This window comes from Elaeis guineensis, chromosome 13 (assembly GCF_000442705.2).
Source record: "Elaeis guineensis isolate ETL-2024a chromosome 13, EG11, whole genome shotgun sequence".
NCBI lineage: Eukaryota > Viridiplantae > Streptophyta > Magnoliopsida > Arecales > Arecaceae > Elaeis > Elaeis guineensis.
This window is the reverse complement of record NC_026005.2, coordinates 69888733-69904925: the sequence shown is the minus strand read 5'-3', so window position 1 is coordinate 69904925 and position 16193 is coordinate 69888733. Positions and strand designations below refer to the sequence as shown.

The 16193-nt window shown below is 36.0% G+C and overlaps 2 protein-coding genes across 2 annotated transcripts in view; both read right to left on the bottom strand.

The window, feature by feature from the left end:
* Window positions 1-4198: 4198 nt before the first annotated feature.
* LOC109506538 (uncharacterized) lies at window positions 4199-7632 on the bottom strand. The gene is made up of 2 exons (XM_073247284.1): window positions 4840-7632; window positions 4199-4680 (listed from the first exon to the last, which is right to left on the bottom strand). Exons 1-2 carry the CDS (start codon window positions 7601-7603, stop codon window positions 4334-4336), a joined length of 3111 nt encoding a protein of 1036 aa, XP_073103385.1. The 5' UTR covers window positions 7604-7632; the 3' UTR covers window positions 4199-4333.
* Window positions 7633-15943: 8311 nt separating this feature from the next.
* Window positions 15944-16193, bottom strand: part of LOC105037874 (G-type lectin S-receptor-like serine/threonine-protein kinase LECRK1) — a 2135-nt gene continuing 1885 nt past the window's right edge. The window contains exon 3 of the mRNA XM_073247251.1: window positions 15944-16176. Within this exon, the coding sequence (XP_073103352.1) occupies window positions 15944-16176 (233 nt within the window). The remainder of the gene's footprint in view (window positions 16177-16193) is intronic.

Genomic DNA, 16193 nt, shown 5'->3' with positions numbered 1-16193 from the left:
CTAGAATTATGCACATGAAACTAATCTACATGAAAAAATCGAACCACAGAGTGAGGAAAGAAAAGAAAGGAGAATAAATACATGGGAGTGGAGATGCATGGAAGAATGTTCGTGTTTTGAACTGCTAGATAAACTTCAATTGTTAATAAGACTGGAGTCCTTGGACATGGGGGTAAGTTCGCTAAAAAAGGTGGAGAAACATGTGGTGAAGCTGAAATGCAAAAGTGGCCACCGGAGAAAGACAATGCATCAATACTGTAAGATGAAATGCTACCCTTCCATCTTCTAGTAGAAGGTCAGTGTTTTTGAGCTCTGACCACCTCCCCATTTCCTCTCTCTGTCTACATTCCATCACTTTGTTCTACAAGCCAACCATATCACACTAGCATAGCCCCACAGACACTTGTTTTGCTGGTTGCAAAACTCCCTTGAGGTTGACATGACAATGCACTCATTTGATCAAATTTCTCATAGGCTCAACTTATATTTACAGAGGAGTATATACATGGTGCACAAACAATTTGCTCATTTGTTATTCCTTTTAGCTATTGATTTTTAAGCTATTAGTTTGAAGGAATACATATGCATGTAAAAAAAAGCTTCCACTCTTGTGAGAACAAGACCAAGAGAGTGATTGTATTTTAGGATGATGAGATCTGTGATCAGGTGCTTGGTACGAGATCCTACTATGTTAGGGATCTATAGCATGGGATCACTGCTCCCTCATTCTCACGCTCGTCCAGAGCTGACATCCATATTGCCTGCGATGCTCGACTAATGAAGGTGCAGAGACAAGCTGAGCAGTGAGCTGATAAATTGACTGCACACGTCAATGAGTACCAGCGGCTCCGATCCAGATGATAAAGCAGATAGCGCAGATGGAACAGATGATGTAGCTGATGAGACAGTAGCAGGCCGGTTCGAGTTCATCCGAGCGTCTCCTTCCCCAGTCCATTCTCCTTCTGCAGATGCCGATACTTGACGACCTATTTGTCTAGCTATTTATTTTTATTTTAGACCTTTTATAATTTTAATTTAATATAATAAAATGATAAAATTTATTATGTGGATTTTTTATTTTTATTTTTTTATTTTTAATTTATAAAAAAATATTATAAATATAAATTAAATATATACATTCGTAAATTATTTTTAAAAAAATATCTGTAAATTATTAGAGATGAAATTATTTCAACGAAATATTGGTCACCAAAAAATATATTAGCGATGAAAAATTGATCTAAATAAATTTTTTAATAAATTTAAAAATATTAAAATTTTATATTAAATTAATAGCTTCAAAAATATTTTCATCGTAAATAATTAAAAATTTATTATCGATAAAAATTTACGTCAAGAATTGTGATATTTGTGACGTAAAATTTATGTCGCTAATATGTTTTAAATTTGATTTTCATAAAAATTTTTAATTAAATTAATAGTGATAAAAATATTTTCATCGTAAATAATTTTATTTGTGATGAAAAGTTTACATCGCTAATATTTTTTTAAATTTAATTTTCATAAAAATTTTTAATTAAATTAATAGAGACAAAAATATTTTCATCACAAATAACCATATTTGCGATAAAAAAATTACATTGTTAATTTTTTTTAAATTTAATTTTCATAAAAAATTTAATTAAATTAATAGCGGTAAAAATATTTTCGCCGCTATTAATTTATTATTTATTAGCGATAAAAATTTACATCAAACAATATGATATTTACGATGAAAAATTTTCGTCGCTAATACTTTTTTAAATTTAATTTTTATAAAAAATTTTAATTAAATTAATAGTGACGAATAAAATTCATCGTAAATAATTATTTTTTTATTAGTGAAATAATATTTTATCATAATTTTTTTTTATGATGAAAATTTTTTATCGTCAATAGTTTTCGAAAAAATGATTTTTTTAACGATGAAAATTTTTCATTAGAAATATCTATTATTTGCGATGAAAATTTTTTTCCATCGTAAAAAATTTTCAACGATGTGATTATTTGTGACTAAATATTAGCGATGAAAATTTTGTCGCTGATAACTATTAGCGACGAAAATTGATTGTTAGCGATGAATTTTTTTTGTCACTAATATTCTATTTTATTATAATGAAAGTTACAGTTGCTAATCATTTTATCATTCATTTATATGCAGGACCTTGTAATTATATTGGAGGCAATGGGGATTATATATAGCAATTGCTTTGCGTCCAATCACTCCAAGCCTATGTTTGAGAATATACATGCAACTTGGGTTTTCAAAGGCTCAGTTGGAAGCAGTGACCTGGGTGCTTTCAACTCTTCATGCATCTTCTTTCTCATGCAATGTGTACTTCTGAGCAGCCTAGTGCATGAAGAAACGTACAGCTTCACGTAACTTGTTTTGCATCCGTAAGTTTTTCTATGTAGCATGCATCCATAAGTTTTTCTATGTAGTATAGTACTATGCTAGGCTTGATCGTCTTATAGGAAATACTGATAGCATTTATAATATATAGATTAGGGATCAATATTTATCTTGTGTTGAATCTGTATGCATGATCTTGGCACAATCTCGCACCAAATGTTGGAATTTTGGTTCTGGATGTGCATAGCTGATAGCAGCCAATTTTATTATTTTTACAAATTTCATTGATATTTACATTTATGATTATGTTTTTGCCTTTATCATGCAGACTGATACCAAATGGGGTGGGATGAAAGCAGGTCAGATAATGGTAGATCCTAAATCAGTGTTTGCAAGGATCGAAAATAGAAAGGAAGGAGAAGATGAAGTGGTTCACAAGGTGGCCAAGGATAAGAAGAAAACTTCTCCTAGTCAAGGGCTTGTACAAGCTTAACAGCAATATTTGGCACTTTCTACAATAGCTGGGAGGCTTTTTGGTCGATGCGGAGAAGGCAGATGATTGACAGGGTTTGCTTGAATGTGACCGCCACAGGTTGAGCAGTCATGAGGCCTTGTGTTAAGCTCTGTAGCTAATGATGTGATAGTTGCCTCCAACTCCTGGTAATTCTTTTATAGAACTTGGTTAAGATAATGTGAAAAATTATCTTCCAAGTTCTATTTCAATAGTGTTTAGTATCTTATGAGACAGTAAAGAACCTGTTGAACTTGGAGAAACAGGAGAACCCTCTTCCTTTAGTTTTACCAGTGTTTGTGGTCTATTTAATGCATGGTAATCCTTACGTTCCAAGCATACAAACAAAAGTCTACTTCCCTATATTAGTTGCTTTACCTACCAGAATGGTCTCCACATGCTCGATCCCTCCAACCTTAGCTGCTTTATTACTTGTGGTGATGTCTGTGCTCGTGTTGGCTAATGCATTAGGAACCATGTGTTGTGCCCAAGTAGGAGGACAGCCATAATGTTCAACCATTTTTTGTCTTACCTAAGCTACCTCCTGTGTTTGATGTGCTCACGACCTTGTGTATTCGAGCTACATACTCATTGATCTCATTTTAGACTTGGAAAATGAGCTTCAATATATTGGAAGCTTGTCTCATAAATGGTCTGATCTTGAGCAGTTTAGGCTTGCATAGATGAGTTAGTGCTTAAGTTGGCTCCATGGAAACGATGAATGCATGAGCTCATGCTCCACCTTGACCTGAAGGTTCAACTCTTTGAGATGCCAAAATTCTGAATCAGCTAACTGTTCTCATGTGCCGAAAGTGTTAAAGCTGGTTTTTGAAAGTTCTAGTTTCTTTTCTATATCACTCATCTAGCGACAAATTTGGAGCATCCTTCTTCATACTGCTCCTGGATACTCATCAAGGTAATTCAGATTCAAAACTATATCTTTTTCCTAATGAAAGGTTTGGGCTCATGAGCTTTGACCACCTCTCCATCCCTCTCTTTGATTCCATTAATTCTTTCACTATTGTTTACTATCACCCACCTTTTATAATATTGGATAGCAATGTTCTAGTAGACTAGTGGGTTATGCTACTAAGCGCATAGTAGTTGTATCACTGGGGTTGTGGGGGTGATAGTATGATAATCGTTAAGCCATATCTATAAAAACATTTTAGACTGGCCGAAGGTACTTTATGTTGATGTTAAAATGCTGGTATATATTGGATATAAAATTCTTTTAGATTTGAAATTTCTATTTATATAAAAAAATGTAAATGCATAGATACACACAGTTGTGATATTTATTACCAACTCTTTGTAGCCACAATCACACAATAGACAACAAACTCACAACTCAAGTCTCATAGAAGTTTAACACTAGGAATAGGTCTAGAAGATTAAAAATTATAGTTTGACAATTATTAGAGGTAAGATACTATGACTTTACCTTCTACATAAGCTTCATTTGTCTTCTAATGAACTCTAGTTCCAAGATAGGCAGCCCTGATTGTATGCATGGTGGTTGCAACATCACTCATATTCAGTCTTTCTCTCACTAATTCATGTGAGCAAGCAAGACCAATTTTGACGATGGACGCTAAGCATTCATAAGTTTTACTCTCTTTCTCTACAAGCGGCATCAGGGGATCCACAATTGTGATAATTCTGTCAGGAAAAGCTATCTCGACAAACTTTCGAAGGCTTAAGCCATCTTTGAACATATCATCAACAGGTCTCTTTCCAGTGAGCATCTCTAAAAGAAGGATTCCATAACTATAAACATCACCAGAAGTGGACACTTGACCACCTGCACCATATTCTGCAGTCCATATATTTAAATGTTTGAGCAAAACGTATCAATCCAACAATTATCTTCAACATCAAAAATTAAAAAAAAAAAAAAGATGAAAAGTTTGGCATGGACATCTTAAATTGAACAACTATGAGCCAAGAAGATAAAAATGAAAATAGAACGTACCTGGAGCTATATATCCTAGGGATCCTCTTATCCGGATTGAGCTACTCTTGTCTGTCAAGGAGCTAGGTGTAGCTTTGGACATGAACCTTGCTAGACCAAAGTCTGCCACATGAGCAACCATCTCATTATCAAGCAGGACATTACTAGGCTTTAGATCACAATGAAGAATAGATGGCTGACAATTATTATGAAGGTAGTCTATTGCCTCAGCTACATCAATCGCTATGTTTAACCTTTGATGAAGGCTTAGACTTTCTGAATGATGATGCTCATCTAACACTGGATGTAGCCAATTCTCTAGACTTCTATTAGGAATGAACTCAAAAACTAGAGCTTTGAAATCATTGCCTCTGAAATCAACCGTCGAGCAGGAAGTTGTGATCTTGACAAGATTACGATGCCGAGCGTTTCTAAGTACCTCACATTCAGCTAAAAAGCTCTTCGAAGCTCCTTGATATTGAAGATTGAAAACCTTTACTGCAACAATAGTTTGCTGAGGACCCAAGATGCCTTTGTAGACTGAACCATACCCTCCTCTCCCGATGAGATTAGTGGAAGAGAATCCATCAGTTGCTCTAACTAGTTCAGTGTAAGAAACTCTAGAAAATTGGTCCTTTAATAGAGTTACAATGGGAGCATTATTTTTTTTAGACTTTCGCTTGTATCGAAGGATGAAAAAGGAGAATAGAAGGCTCACACACAAGACTGCACCGCCTATGGGAATCACTATTTTCAATAGTACAGGCCACTTTCTCTTTTTGTATGATGTTCTTTGGCATGCGGGCAAGCGCAATTCTGGAACACCCCCACAGAGTCCATTATTTCCCTCGACTGAAACTCGAGTTGCATTTTTGAAGACCCCCTTTACTGGCACTTCTCCTTCGAGATGATTGAAAGACAAGTTCAAGTTTTCCAATCGATTGAAGTCTTCGAGAAACAAGGGAATAGGCCCTGTTAAATTGTTATGTGAGAGATCCAATTTCTGGAGGGCCTTCATGTTGCTCAAGGTTTGAGGAATTATCCCTAGGAATAAATTGTGGTCCAGATGTAAGTCCCCCAACATCTCACAGACACCAAGAGTGCCGGGAATATTACCAGACAGCATGTTCCAAGAAACATCTAGAACTGGTAGATTCTTCAAACTTCCGATCTCTTGAGGGAGAGATCCAACCAATGAATTAGAAGATAAATCAAAATAAATGGATAGGGAAGAAAGGTTTACGATCTCTTTGGGTATGGTTCCACTAAGATGATTGTTGGAGAGGTCCAAATTTGATAGGTGTTGAAGGTTTCCAAGGCTTGGAGGTATGGGGCCTTGCAGGTTATTGTGAAGCAAAAAGAGTTCAGTCAATCGAGTGAGATTGCCTACAGAAAATGGAATCTCCCCTGTAATCATGTTAAGATACAGGTCCAGACTCTCTAGCCTCGAAAGCATCCCGATACTTTCTGAAATAGTACCGGTGAGATGGTTATCCTCCATACCGAGAATATTAAGGTTGGCCAGGTTTCCAATTCCATGGGGAATTCTCCCTGAGATTTGATTTGATCCCATAAGCAATACTTGGAGATGTGAAGAGAGGTTGGCTATTGAGTTGGGCAACATGCCTCCTAGCATATTTTGGTCCAGTGCCAGCATCTCTAATTGGCTGCAGTTGACCAAGGAGTCGATGAATTCCCACTCCCTGGCATTCTTTGCCTCCAGCTGATTGAATTCTAGATTTAAATATTGCAAGCCTGCTAATCTTCCAAGTTCCGACGGCACCCTTCCACTAAGGTTGTTTTGTGACATGTCAATGATAAGAAGTCCCGAGGCATTTGCTAATGTAGGAGGAATAGGTCCATCAAATTGGTTACCACCCAACAGAAGGCGATGAAGATTAGGAAGGGTGATGCCAATGTCAGGTGGAATACTCCCTTGCAGATTATTAGACGTCACCGCCAAGTCAGTCAATGATGACAAGTTGTAAAGCCGGCCAGGGATTGTACCTGTGAGATTATTGACAGACAATTGAAGTTGTTCTAGGCTTGTAAGCTGGCTAATCTCCTCTGGAATGCTACCATGCAGATGATTGATGCCGACTTCGAGTGTGTTGAGCGATGACAGGTTACCCATTGAAGGTGGAATGAATCCAGTAAGGCTGTTGTTGAAAAGCATCAGCTCACCGAGCCTTGTAAGGGAGGCAATGTCCACTGGAATCTTGCCCTTAAGCTGGTTGCTCGACAAGTCAAGAGTTAGTAGCTCAAAGCAGTAAGTCAGGTTCACAGGGATTACCCCTTGGAATGAATTCAAACTCAAGTTGAGATGTTTTAGGCGGCGCAAACGACCCAACTCCGGTGGAATCTCGTGGATGAAACCATTGTTTTGGAGGTCGAGCCGGTGAAGGAAGGTGAGGTTTCCAATGGAGGGAGAGAGAGAGCCCTCCAACCCGCTGGAGCTGAGGTCCAAGGCGATGACCCTCTGCTGGTGCTTCCTGCTGCATGCGACGCCCTCCCAATTGCAGAAATGGATGGTGTTGTTCCACGAGCCTAGAGCTTTCGACGGATCATGAATTATTATTTGATGTTTGAAAGCAAGCAGTGATAGATAGTCGGTCTCGTTTCCGAATGGAATAGTTCCCATGGCATCAACCCCGGATTGCACCAACAAGTATGAGGATGACCAGAGGAGGAAGAAGATCAACCCCATGTTAAGTATCAGGGGAAGTTCCATGCTCTGTTGTGGAACAGAAATTGTGCAGCCCTGCTCCATAAATATCCCACCCATCTCGCTTTGATCCACCTACCGCCTAAGGCGGTACCGCTTAAGGACGAGGGCCCTGGTTCATTGGGTCCGGGCCAGGCTATCACATTATGCGTCTTTGGCATCGTTGAAGAGATGTGCGACGGTCATCCATCTCTCAACCCGCCATCCACGTTTAGCACCTTTCAGGATACGTGGATTTATTGCGCATCAATGCAGTCCGAAAAAAATAAATAAATAAATATTAGAGGGAGAGTGAAATTAGGGGTGGCAATTGTATCGGATCGGATTATAAATGATTCAGATCAGGTACAGATCAAGTCAAAAAATATTAAACTTGAATCCGACCTATTTAATAAACAGATCAGATTTTCAAATTTGAACCTGACCCATTTAATAAACAGATTATCAGATTCGATCCATTTAACTTGTTTATTAAACAGATAACTTATTTATCCGTCCAACCCGATTCAACCCATTTAACCGTTGATTTGTAACCCATTGAACCTATTTATTTCGAACCTATTTATAAATCTTAGGCCTTTACACCCAATACTGTTTGACCTGTTTAAAATGTTAATCTGAATTATTTAATCCATCACAAGAAAGATCCAAATATAAACATCAAAATCAGCCATCTAAAACAAGAAATAATAATAACAAATTTTAATTAATTTCATAATTAAACAATAACAACAATCAATTATACAATGTTACATGATTACATAAATCTAGTATCCATTATCCAATGTTGTATAATTACATGGAAGCCAAATAGAATATTAAATACAAAGAAGCTCTAGTCTCTCGCCATCTAAATTGATGAACAAAAGTAGCAAAAGATGCTGAGTAACAAAAGATCTCCTCTTGATCCCTACATAAAAAATGTGATTCTAAGGAACACAGAGCACCAGCATATGAGTATAGAATAAGATTCAAAAATCTTACTAATTTAACAACAATGAAATACATTGTGTTCAGTGATAAAGTTCAAATCTCACATTATTGATAAGAGTGGCACCAGCATCTAAAAGCTACAGTAGAGCACAACAGAGTATCAAAATCAGACAACAACAGAGCACCCCAAGCATTGGATAACAATGAACAACAAAGCACCATAGAGCACCAGCATTTGAGCATGGAACAAGAAATCCAGCATATGAGAACAGAACAAAAAACCAAGAGCATACCGGCATGGTTCCACAGTTCCATCCCCAGTTCAAGAAATCTAGCAAAACAGAGAAAAGGGAGGTGAGAGAGAGAGGAAAAAAGAGAGAGTGGGGGTGGGAGGGAGAGGGAGAGAGGAGGGAAGGGGAGTATCAAAGCCCTCCATTCCCCTTCCAGCCCTTCTCGACTCTCCTCTAGACCTGATTGCCATCTTGAAACACTAATCTCAATAATATGAAAAAAATGAAAAAAGAATTGGAACAAAACTAAAACAAAAGAAGAAGAAAGAGTTTAAGAAAGAGAGAGAAGAGAAATCACTCACCGTCATCAAGTAGAAACCCTAATCTTGAAGAAAGTTGAAACCTCTAGTCTCCGCTTGGAGGAATGAGGTCACTCACCAGTCAAGAGTCATTGAAGAGGTCCAGAGACATCGAAAATAGTGAGAGAAAGAAGGAAGGATCAAAGAAAAAATCGTAGATTCTCCATGACTCCTCAGACCCTCACTTGCGGTCATGATGGGAGACAACGTGGTATGATCCGGGTGATCTAGTGCATAGGGGAGGAAGAAGCATGGTTAGGGTTAGGGTTGGCTGCTGTTGGGAAGGAAGAATAGGTTAGGGTTGGCCACTGCTGGGGAAGGAAGACGAAATGAAGGACAGAGGGTTTGACTGTTTGAGCCTTTAAGGAATTTATTTATCACCCGACGGATCTGAAGAGCCGAAGAAGGACTCTTTTCACTTTTGAGGGGGCTAAGCGCCTGAACGGGCCACATGTTGGCCCAACAATATTGGGCTAAAAATTTATTTATCACCCGACGGATTCGAAGAGTCAAAGAAGGACTCTTTCAACTTTTGAGGGGGGTTGAGCACCTGAGTGGGCCGCGTGTTGGCCCAACACTGTTGGGCATCTTGGATCCATTGCAGCTGGCCTGCCCAACAGGTTGGCAGGTTACACGACCCGACCTGACTCATCCTGATCCATATATTAAATGAGTTAAATAAGTTAAACAGGTCAGCCACCTGAAATCTAAATCCGATCTGAATAATAAACAGGTGAAACGGATTGACCTATTTACAATCCGAATCTGTTTAAACCAAATCCAAACCTATTTATGATAGGTCGAACGTAGATCGGGTTGGCGGGTCAGATCATATTTTATCACCCCTAAGTGGAATAGGCAAACATATGTTTTCTCATCGCATGACGTGGAGAAGGAGAGGTCTAGTCCACACCTTTTTGCCACACATGACATGGAAAAAGGGATGCATTTTTGCACATCGAAGACTCTTTCATGCTCTCGTTTCTCTGTCGCTCTCACTATCTCTCTCACAGATATTCTTTCTCACTCTCTTGTCCTCTTTCTCTCTCCTATAGTATTCTTTTTCTTGTTGCTCTTTCATTCTCTGTCCCTCTCATGATGCTCTCTCACTCTCTCCTACATCTTCTTTCTTCTTCTCTAAACTTGTTCTTGAAGAGATTCACTATGTCTTGTGACAAAAAATAAGATAAAATTAGTAATTAGTTTCTCTACAGAAAATTAAAAATTGATAAAATCTTTAATAGTATTAAAAATTTTAAAAATTATTTTAAATTATTAGCATGCTGCTAAATAGACTCATGTATATATGTGGTTTTGGATTGTTAGGTCTCCAAGCATTTATGTAACCGAATCAAATTTATCTTAATTCTTATCATTTATATTGTTAGTGACTTAACATTTCTTGGTATGTTTTTAAAATTTTATCAATCTTCCCATCTGTTTAATTAAATGGTCAAGCATGGGAATTAAATATGTATTTCGATATATACGTCCACAAATAAATTAGTTGATATATAATTTACTCTGATATAGATTTTAGAAAATATGGCTGCGCAATTCGCATAATTATTTGCTTTAAATATTTAGTATAGCTATGTTTTGGCTTCATCAATAGGAGTTGTATATTAGTCCTGTCAACTTATAATCTGAGAAATTGATTACGACACTGCACTATTGAGGAATATAATAGTAGTTATCTGAGGATCTATTATCTGATATTTATTTTTCGTACCGGTTAACTGTGATCAACCCATGCTACTGGGTTATATGGTCATAGCTAATTCTAGTATTAGTTTTTAAAAAGTATATTCTTGAAAAAAAAAAATTATTATTCTATGATATGTAATAAAAATAGAATATCATCTGATCAATTTTATGAATTTAGTTTTGTTATGAATCAACGTGTTTGAAGCCATTTTGAAGTATTTTGTCACTTATTGAGTTAGTATAGTTTATTATCATTTTTTTTTATTTTCAGATTTTGGATTTGGGGAAGCGTGCTAGTTGTCTGAAATATTTAAAAAATTTTAATTTATAAAAATTAAAATTATCTTGTTATTGATTTAAAATTATTATAAAATAAATTTATCTTTCAGATAATATATGTGTGGGATCCTTTTTATAGACATACGGCATATGTTAAGCGTTCGGTTTTGGCATGTTAGTACGTTACAGATAACATATTAGAGAAGGCAGGTTGAGAGAGGGAAGATTTATCAATTGCAGGTAGAAACATGTACCTTTCGGGGCCTGAAAACGAATATTGACCGATCTTGCGACACCCCAGAAGTCGTTGCTTAGACGCGTGGAAAGGGTTGCCTTGAAAAATAGGTCCTTCAATTACCAAAAAAAAAAAAAAGTAAGTCCTTCCTTTCTTTTTTTATTTTGATAAGTCCTTCCTTTCTTTTAAAAGGAAGTCTTTATTGGCAGTTGTTTAGAGGAGTGAGGTTACAGGCATCCAATCGTTTACCTGAAGAAGAATAAATTAGAATAAATTAAAGAAATGTAGGAAAGATGAGGTGCCACAGCACAATGAAACGTGTGGGCCAGTGGGCTGGGCCATTTTCTCACAATTTGGGGGAACAGAAAAGACAAAGGCTTCCTTCTCAACTTGCTCCCGTTCATTTCTCGGAGAAAGCAGAACTGTTTAGGATTTTTGGATCAGTTCAATCTTCCAGGCAGTAAAAATATTAATATTTTTATAATATATTCCCATTTTAGATTTTAGAAGAATGCAATTGAATCTCATTAAGACCACTGGAGCGAAGATGGAGTTCGCCCAACTCATCCGCTCGTTGGCAAGTTTCTAGCTCGGGATAGTTCCGGTATATCTAATATTGTCAAAGCTTTCTTTTTTTTTTTTTTTTTGCTAAAATGTCAAAAACTTTCTGGAAGCCAATTCTAAAGAAGATACCCTTAAAACTTGATCTTTTCAAATGCGAGATGATTACAGGAGTTGATATAAAGTTTTTCAAATATGTCGATCTTAGTTATTGATCTCAGATGGATTAATTCAGAAAGTTAATAGTTAACAAATTTAACAGTTAATCTTTTTCAAGAGTCCAAGTCAAAATTAATTTAAATGAAATCTAGAAATCTATTAAGAAATTTAATAATAACTTTTATTTTCCTGTTTCTGAAGAGAGCAAGTTGGATTTTGTTTTCTTATTAAAGCTAGGACACCCACCAAACCTTTTTTTTTTTTTTTTTTGTTCTTTCCAAATGGCTTAATCAAGGAAGTTAATGGCTAACAAATTTAATAGGTAATCTTTTCAAGAGTCCAAATCAAAATTAAATGAAATAAAACAAAAGGAAGTTAATAGTTAACAAATTTAACAGCTAATTTTTTTTCAAGAGTCCAAATCAAACTGCTTATCAACTCTGCAGTTGTTAATTGTGTAGATTTAGTTGAGTATAAATTATGAACAATCTCTATGAATTTTGCGTTTTATGAATAGATCTGATCACAGGCTAGGTGGCCTGCAATTTGGTGGGCTTGGGCACTAAGAATAGGCTTGTTCATATCATCTTTTCTAAATTTCTATAATCCGATTCGACAGTGGATAGCTACACAACACCTTGAATGCACGGCAACTTCATCAGCACTTGTTCTTCCCCTTTCTCCAAACGATCTCTTGTTTATGTTGTTCAATATTGTTTTGTTTTATTATTTAATTTTTTTAACAATAATAAATATCAATGCCAACCAATGGCCTAATTAGGAAAAAAAGAGCAAGCAATATGGAGTATTGACTTGGTGGACATATACTTGTCGTTAGTCAATACTTATTTCTTTTAAGTTTGTCCTGGTACAAGTTGTTCTTCAAGATAACATCATTATCTTTGATTAGGTAGGTTTTTCATGGCCATTTATCAAATAGGTTGGATTCGGGTGTGAAATCCTCATTATTTTTCTTAAAGTCTATTATTTAATAATTGGGTTGGAATCGTCACTTGTCAACTTTAACAGTTGGTTCCTCCTAGCACCTTGTTTTCCATTTCATTTTCCTAATGAAATGAGTGGTGGGTTCCCCACCGTTCTGCTTGGACTAAAGACCTAGTCAACCCAACACCTCTGTGGAGCCCTTTTCTTCGTCTCTTTTTTTTTTTTGTTTTTTGGCTGACAACCCTACCACTGTACTATGACGTGAAAAAGGTTGGTGTAGATCTTTGGTTGACGAAAGGTCCCCAATAGACTGGGTAATTTTGTAAAGCTTCTTCAATTGATAATCATGACAAAAAACAAATGAATGGTGAGTTCCCCAGTGTTACGCTCAAAAAAAAAAATGAAAAAACAAAGCAATAGGATTGACATTGTTACAAAACAACTCTTAGGACTCATGTAACCTATTAATTTATTTAAGATCTATTTTAAATACTTTTATTTATGGAGTCAGTTTAGGCTAACAAGTTACGACCCACCTAGCCTCAACCCAGCACAACCTGTTTATTAAATAGTTTCGTGTATGGGATTGGGTTAATCTATTTAATAAACAAGTCACACTCTGTTTTTGATTTCTTGTTCCTTTAGTCTTGTGCCTTATGTAGCTAAGTATGCTCGAGTCAAGTTTTTCTTAAGCTCAGCATGAATCAAATTTTGAGCCTCGGTACCAAGTTCAAGTTTGACTCAACTAATTTTGAATTAGGCCTAACTAGACTAATGCCCTAGCTAAGCTCGAGTTTCTTGTATCATTTAACAACCCTACGATGAGATTAAGGAACAATAAAGATGCCTAGATCATACAACATCAAAAGACTTTTTTTTTTTAGTATACAATATAGTATGAAAAGTTAAAATATAAAATTCTAATGCAAGTGATCAGATTATTAGAGCTCTCATTTGTTTACTAACTAGAATTATGCACATGAAACTAATCTACATGAAAAATTGAACCACAGAGTGAGGAAAGAAAAGAAAGGAGAATAAACACATGGGAGTGGAGATGCATGGAAGAATGTTCTTGTTTTGAACTGCTCGATAAACTTCAAGGGGATGTTTGGTTCGTAATCAAAATTGAAATGGGAATGAGAATCGAAAAGAGTTGGAATCGGAATCGGAATGGCCAAATCCCTCGAAGTGTTTGGTTCGTGATCGGAATTGGAATCGGAATGGATGATTCCCATTGTTGTTGTTTGGTTCGTCTAAAAATAGGAATCGAAATCAATTAAAATTTCCATTTTTACCCTTGAACTAAAAATTTTCAAAAACTAATTTTTTTAAAATAACAAATAGATAACAAATCAATTATTATCGGATAATCACTCATGCTAGTTTGACAAGAAAATAATAAGAAAAATTCTATAAGGGCATCCGATTTGAAGATGCAGACTGTCCAATTCTAAGAGAGTGAGACAAGGGGAAGATTAACAGCTACTATTCATCTTGAATCATAGAACACAATGGCACAAATGGTTATATTTTCACAGCAGTTTATTATGTTTGTGCCTCCATTGCAATAAAAGAGCAAATCAGAGATGTAATATAGGAGAAAATCAAAGAGTTAACAGACACAACGGACATCCATCTAGACATACACACTCACAAACATCAAGTAAAATCAAGTTCATGTCAATTACTCTCTCATGCAGATAACATTGTTTTCAAGCAGATACTGTATATTAGCTGGTCAGCAAAAGGCTTTGCTATCATAAAACACTCTGTACTTTTGTCTTTTTTCTTCTGTCGATCAGACTTGTCATTCTGGATTTGGATAACATCCCCTCCATCCTTCGATCCTGGGTTGCATCCAACTATCTGAAGTTTTACATAAATCAAGATTGCAAAATGCATTTCACACATCGTTTGGCGAATCTCTCAAACTCATGGCAGATAATTGTCATTGTAAAACTTTTTACATCTTAACTTTTCTCGAGGTTAGGTCTGCAAAAAAAAAAAAAGTCTGATAATTTCTATCAATAATCATGCATCATGAATATCTAACTATTAGGGAAAAATATACGTTATCTTTTTTTTTTGAGTAACAGGTAACCTGACTATATATTCATAAAGAGAACAATATACAGACAAGAGAATGAAATTCTCAACAGCATCCAAACCAACTGTCAGACTAATATACTATACATCCAGCAACCCTGTAAGTTCCTTGTAAGTCAGCATGCAAAATTGTAGAGAGAGTAGCATCAATTTCATTGAATTGCCAAGACATATTCTCCTGCAAAGCATATTTAGCAATATAACAACAGCTTGATTTGCTGTCTATGGGATATGTGAATATTTTTTTCTGAAATAGCTAACTTGATAGGATGCTGCCAATATACAGATCATAACATCTACAGGAGCATATTTGTTTGTCTAACCTACATAGATTTAGAAGTAGCATCAAATGAATGCTAGCCATCAATAATAAATATTTTCAGAAAAGGATTGGTTTGCCCAATCTTGTTCCATCAGTGTAATCAAGCAACAAGAATAGGAAGGTAAACAAGTCTATTTTCTATATTTATTTATCAACATCATATTAGACTACTGAAGTTAAAAATAATTCTAAATTGATCTACTCAAAATAAATTTAGCCCTTACCTCATCGAAATACGTATTTTGGAGTCCGAAGATGTGAAAGCAGATGATACCATAATTTTGTACCATTTCAAGACCTAAACCGCACATTATTTGTCATATCAAAATTATTAAGATCCAAATAAATTATAAAATCCTGTAAATGATATATATCGTAGCCAAATATAGGAGTAGATATGCTAACAACCTCCAAATTTAATCAAATCTCAGAGTCCAAACAAAACAAACATAATCCAATTCATTGATCCAACATCATCATGACCATGAAAATCTAAGCAAAAGATTCTCACATTTTCATAACAAAAAGTCAAGCACTCCAACAATAGCATCACATGAAATACTAGTGTCTAAAACCTGATACACCAATGCCTGAGTCAAGAAGGGTAAGCACGTACTGCCTCTTCAACTGTGGCGGAAGGGAGAAGAACACTGCACTTTTGCTAGGCTCTGTTGTGAGAATATCAGCCGCCTTTATCACTTCACCACTAGTCAATGCCTCCAATGTAAGTAGCTCTCCCACTACTCTTGCCGCATTCTTCTCAGCCATCTCTTGCTCACGTGCCATTGCTTCAGCTATAGTACCAAAATGC

What these genes read in the sequence shown, in the direction of transcription:
- LOC109506538 (XM_073247284.1), bottom strand. Translation starts at nt 7,603, where the DNA reads ATGGGTGGGATATTTATGGAGCAGGGCTGCACAATTTCTGTTCCACAA. An exon ending in CCTAGGATATATAGCTCCAG is followed by an intron (nt 4,681 to 4,839) that starts GTACGTTCTATT and finishes TATGGACTGCAG; the next exon opens with AATATGGTGCAGGTGGTCAA.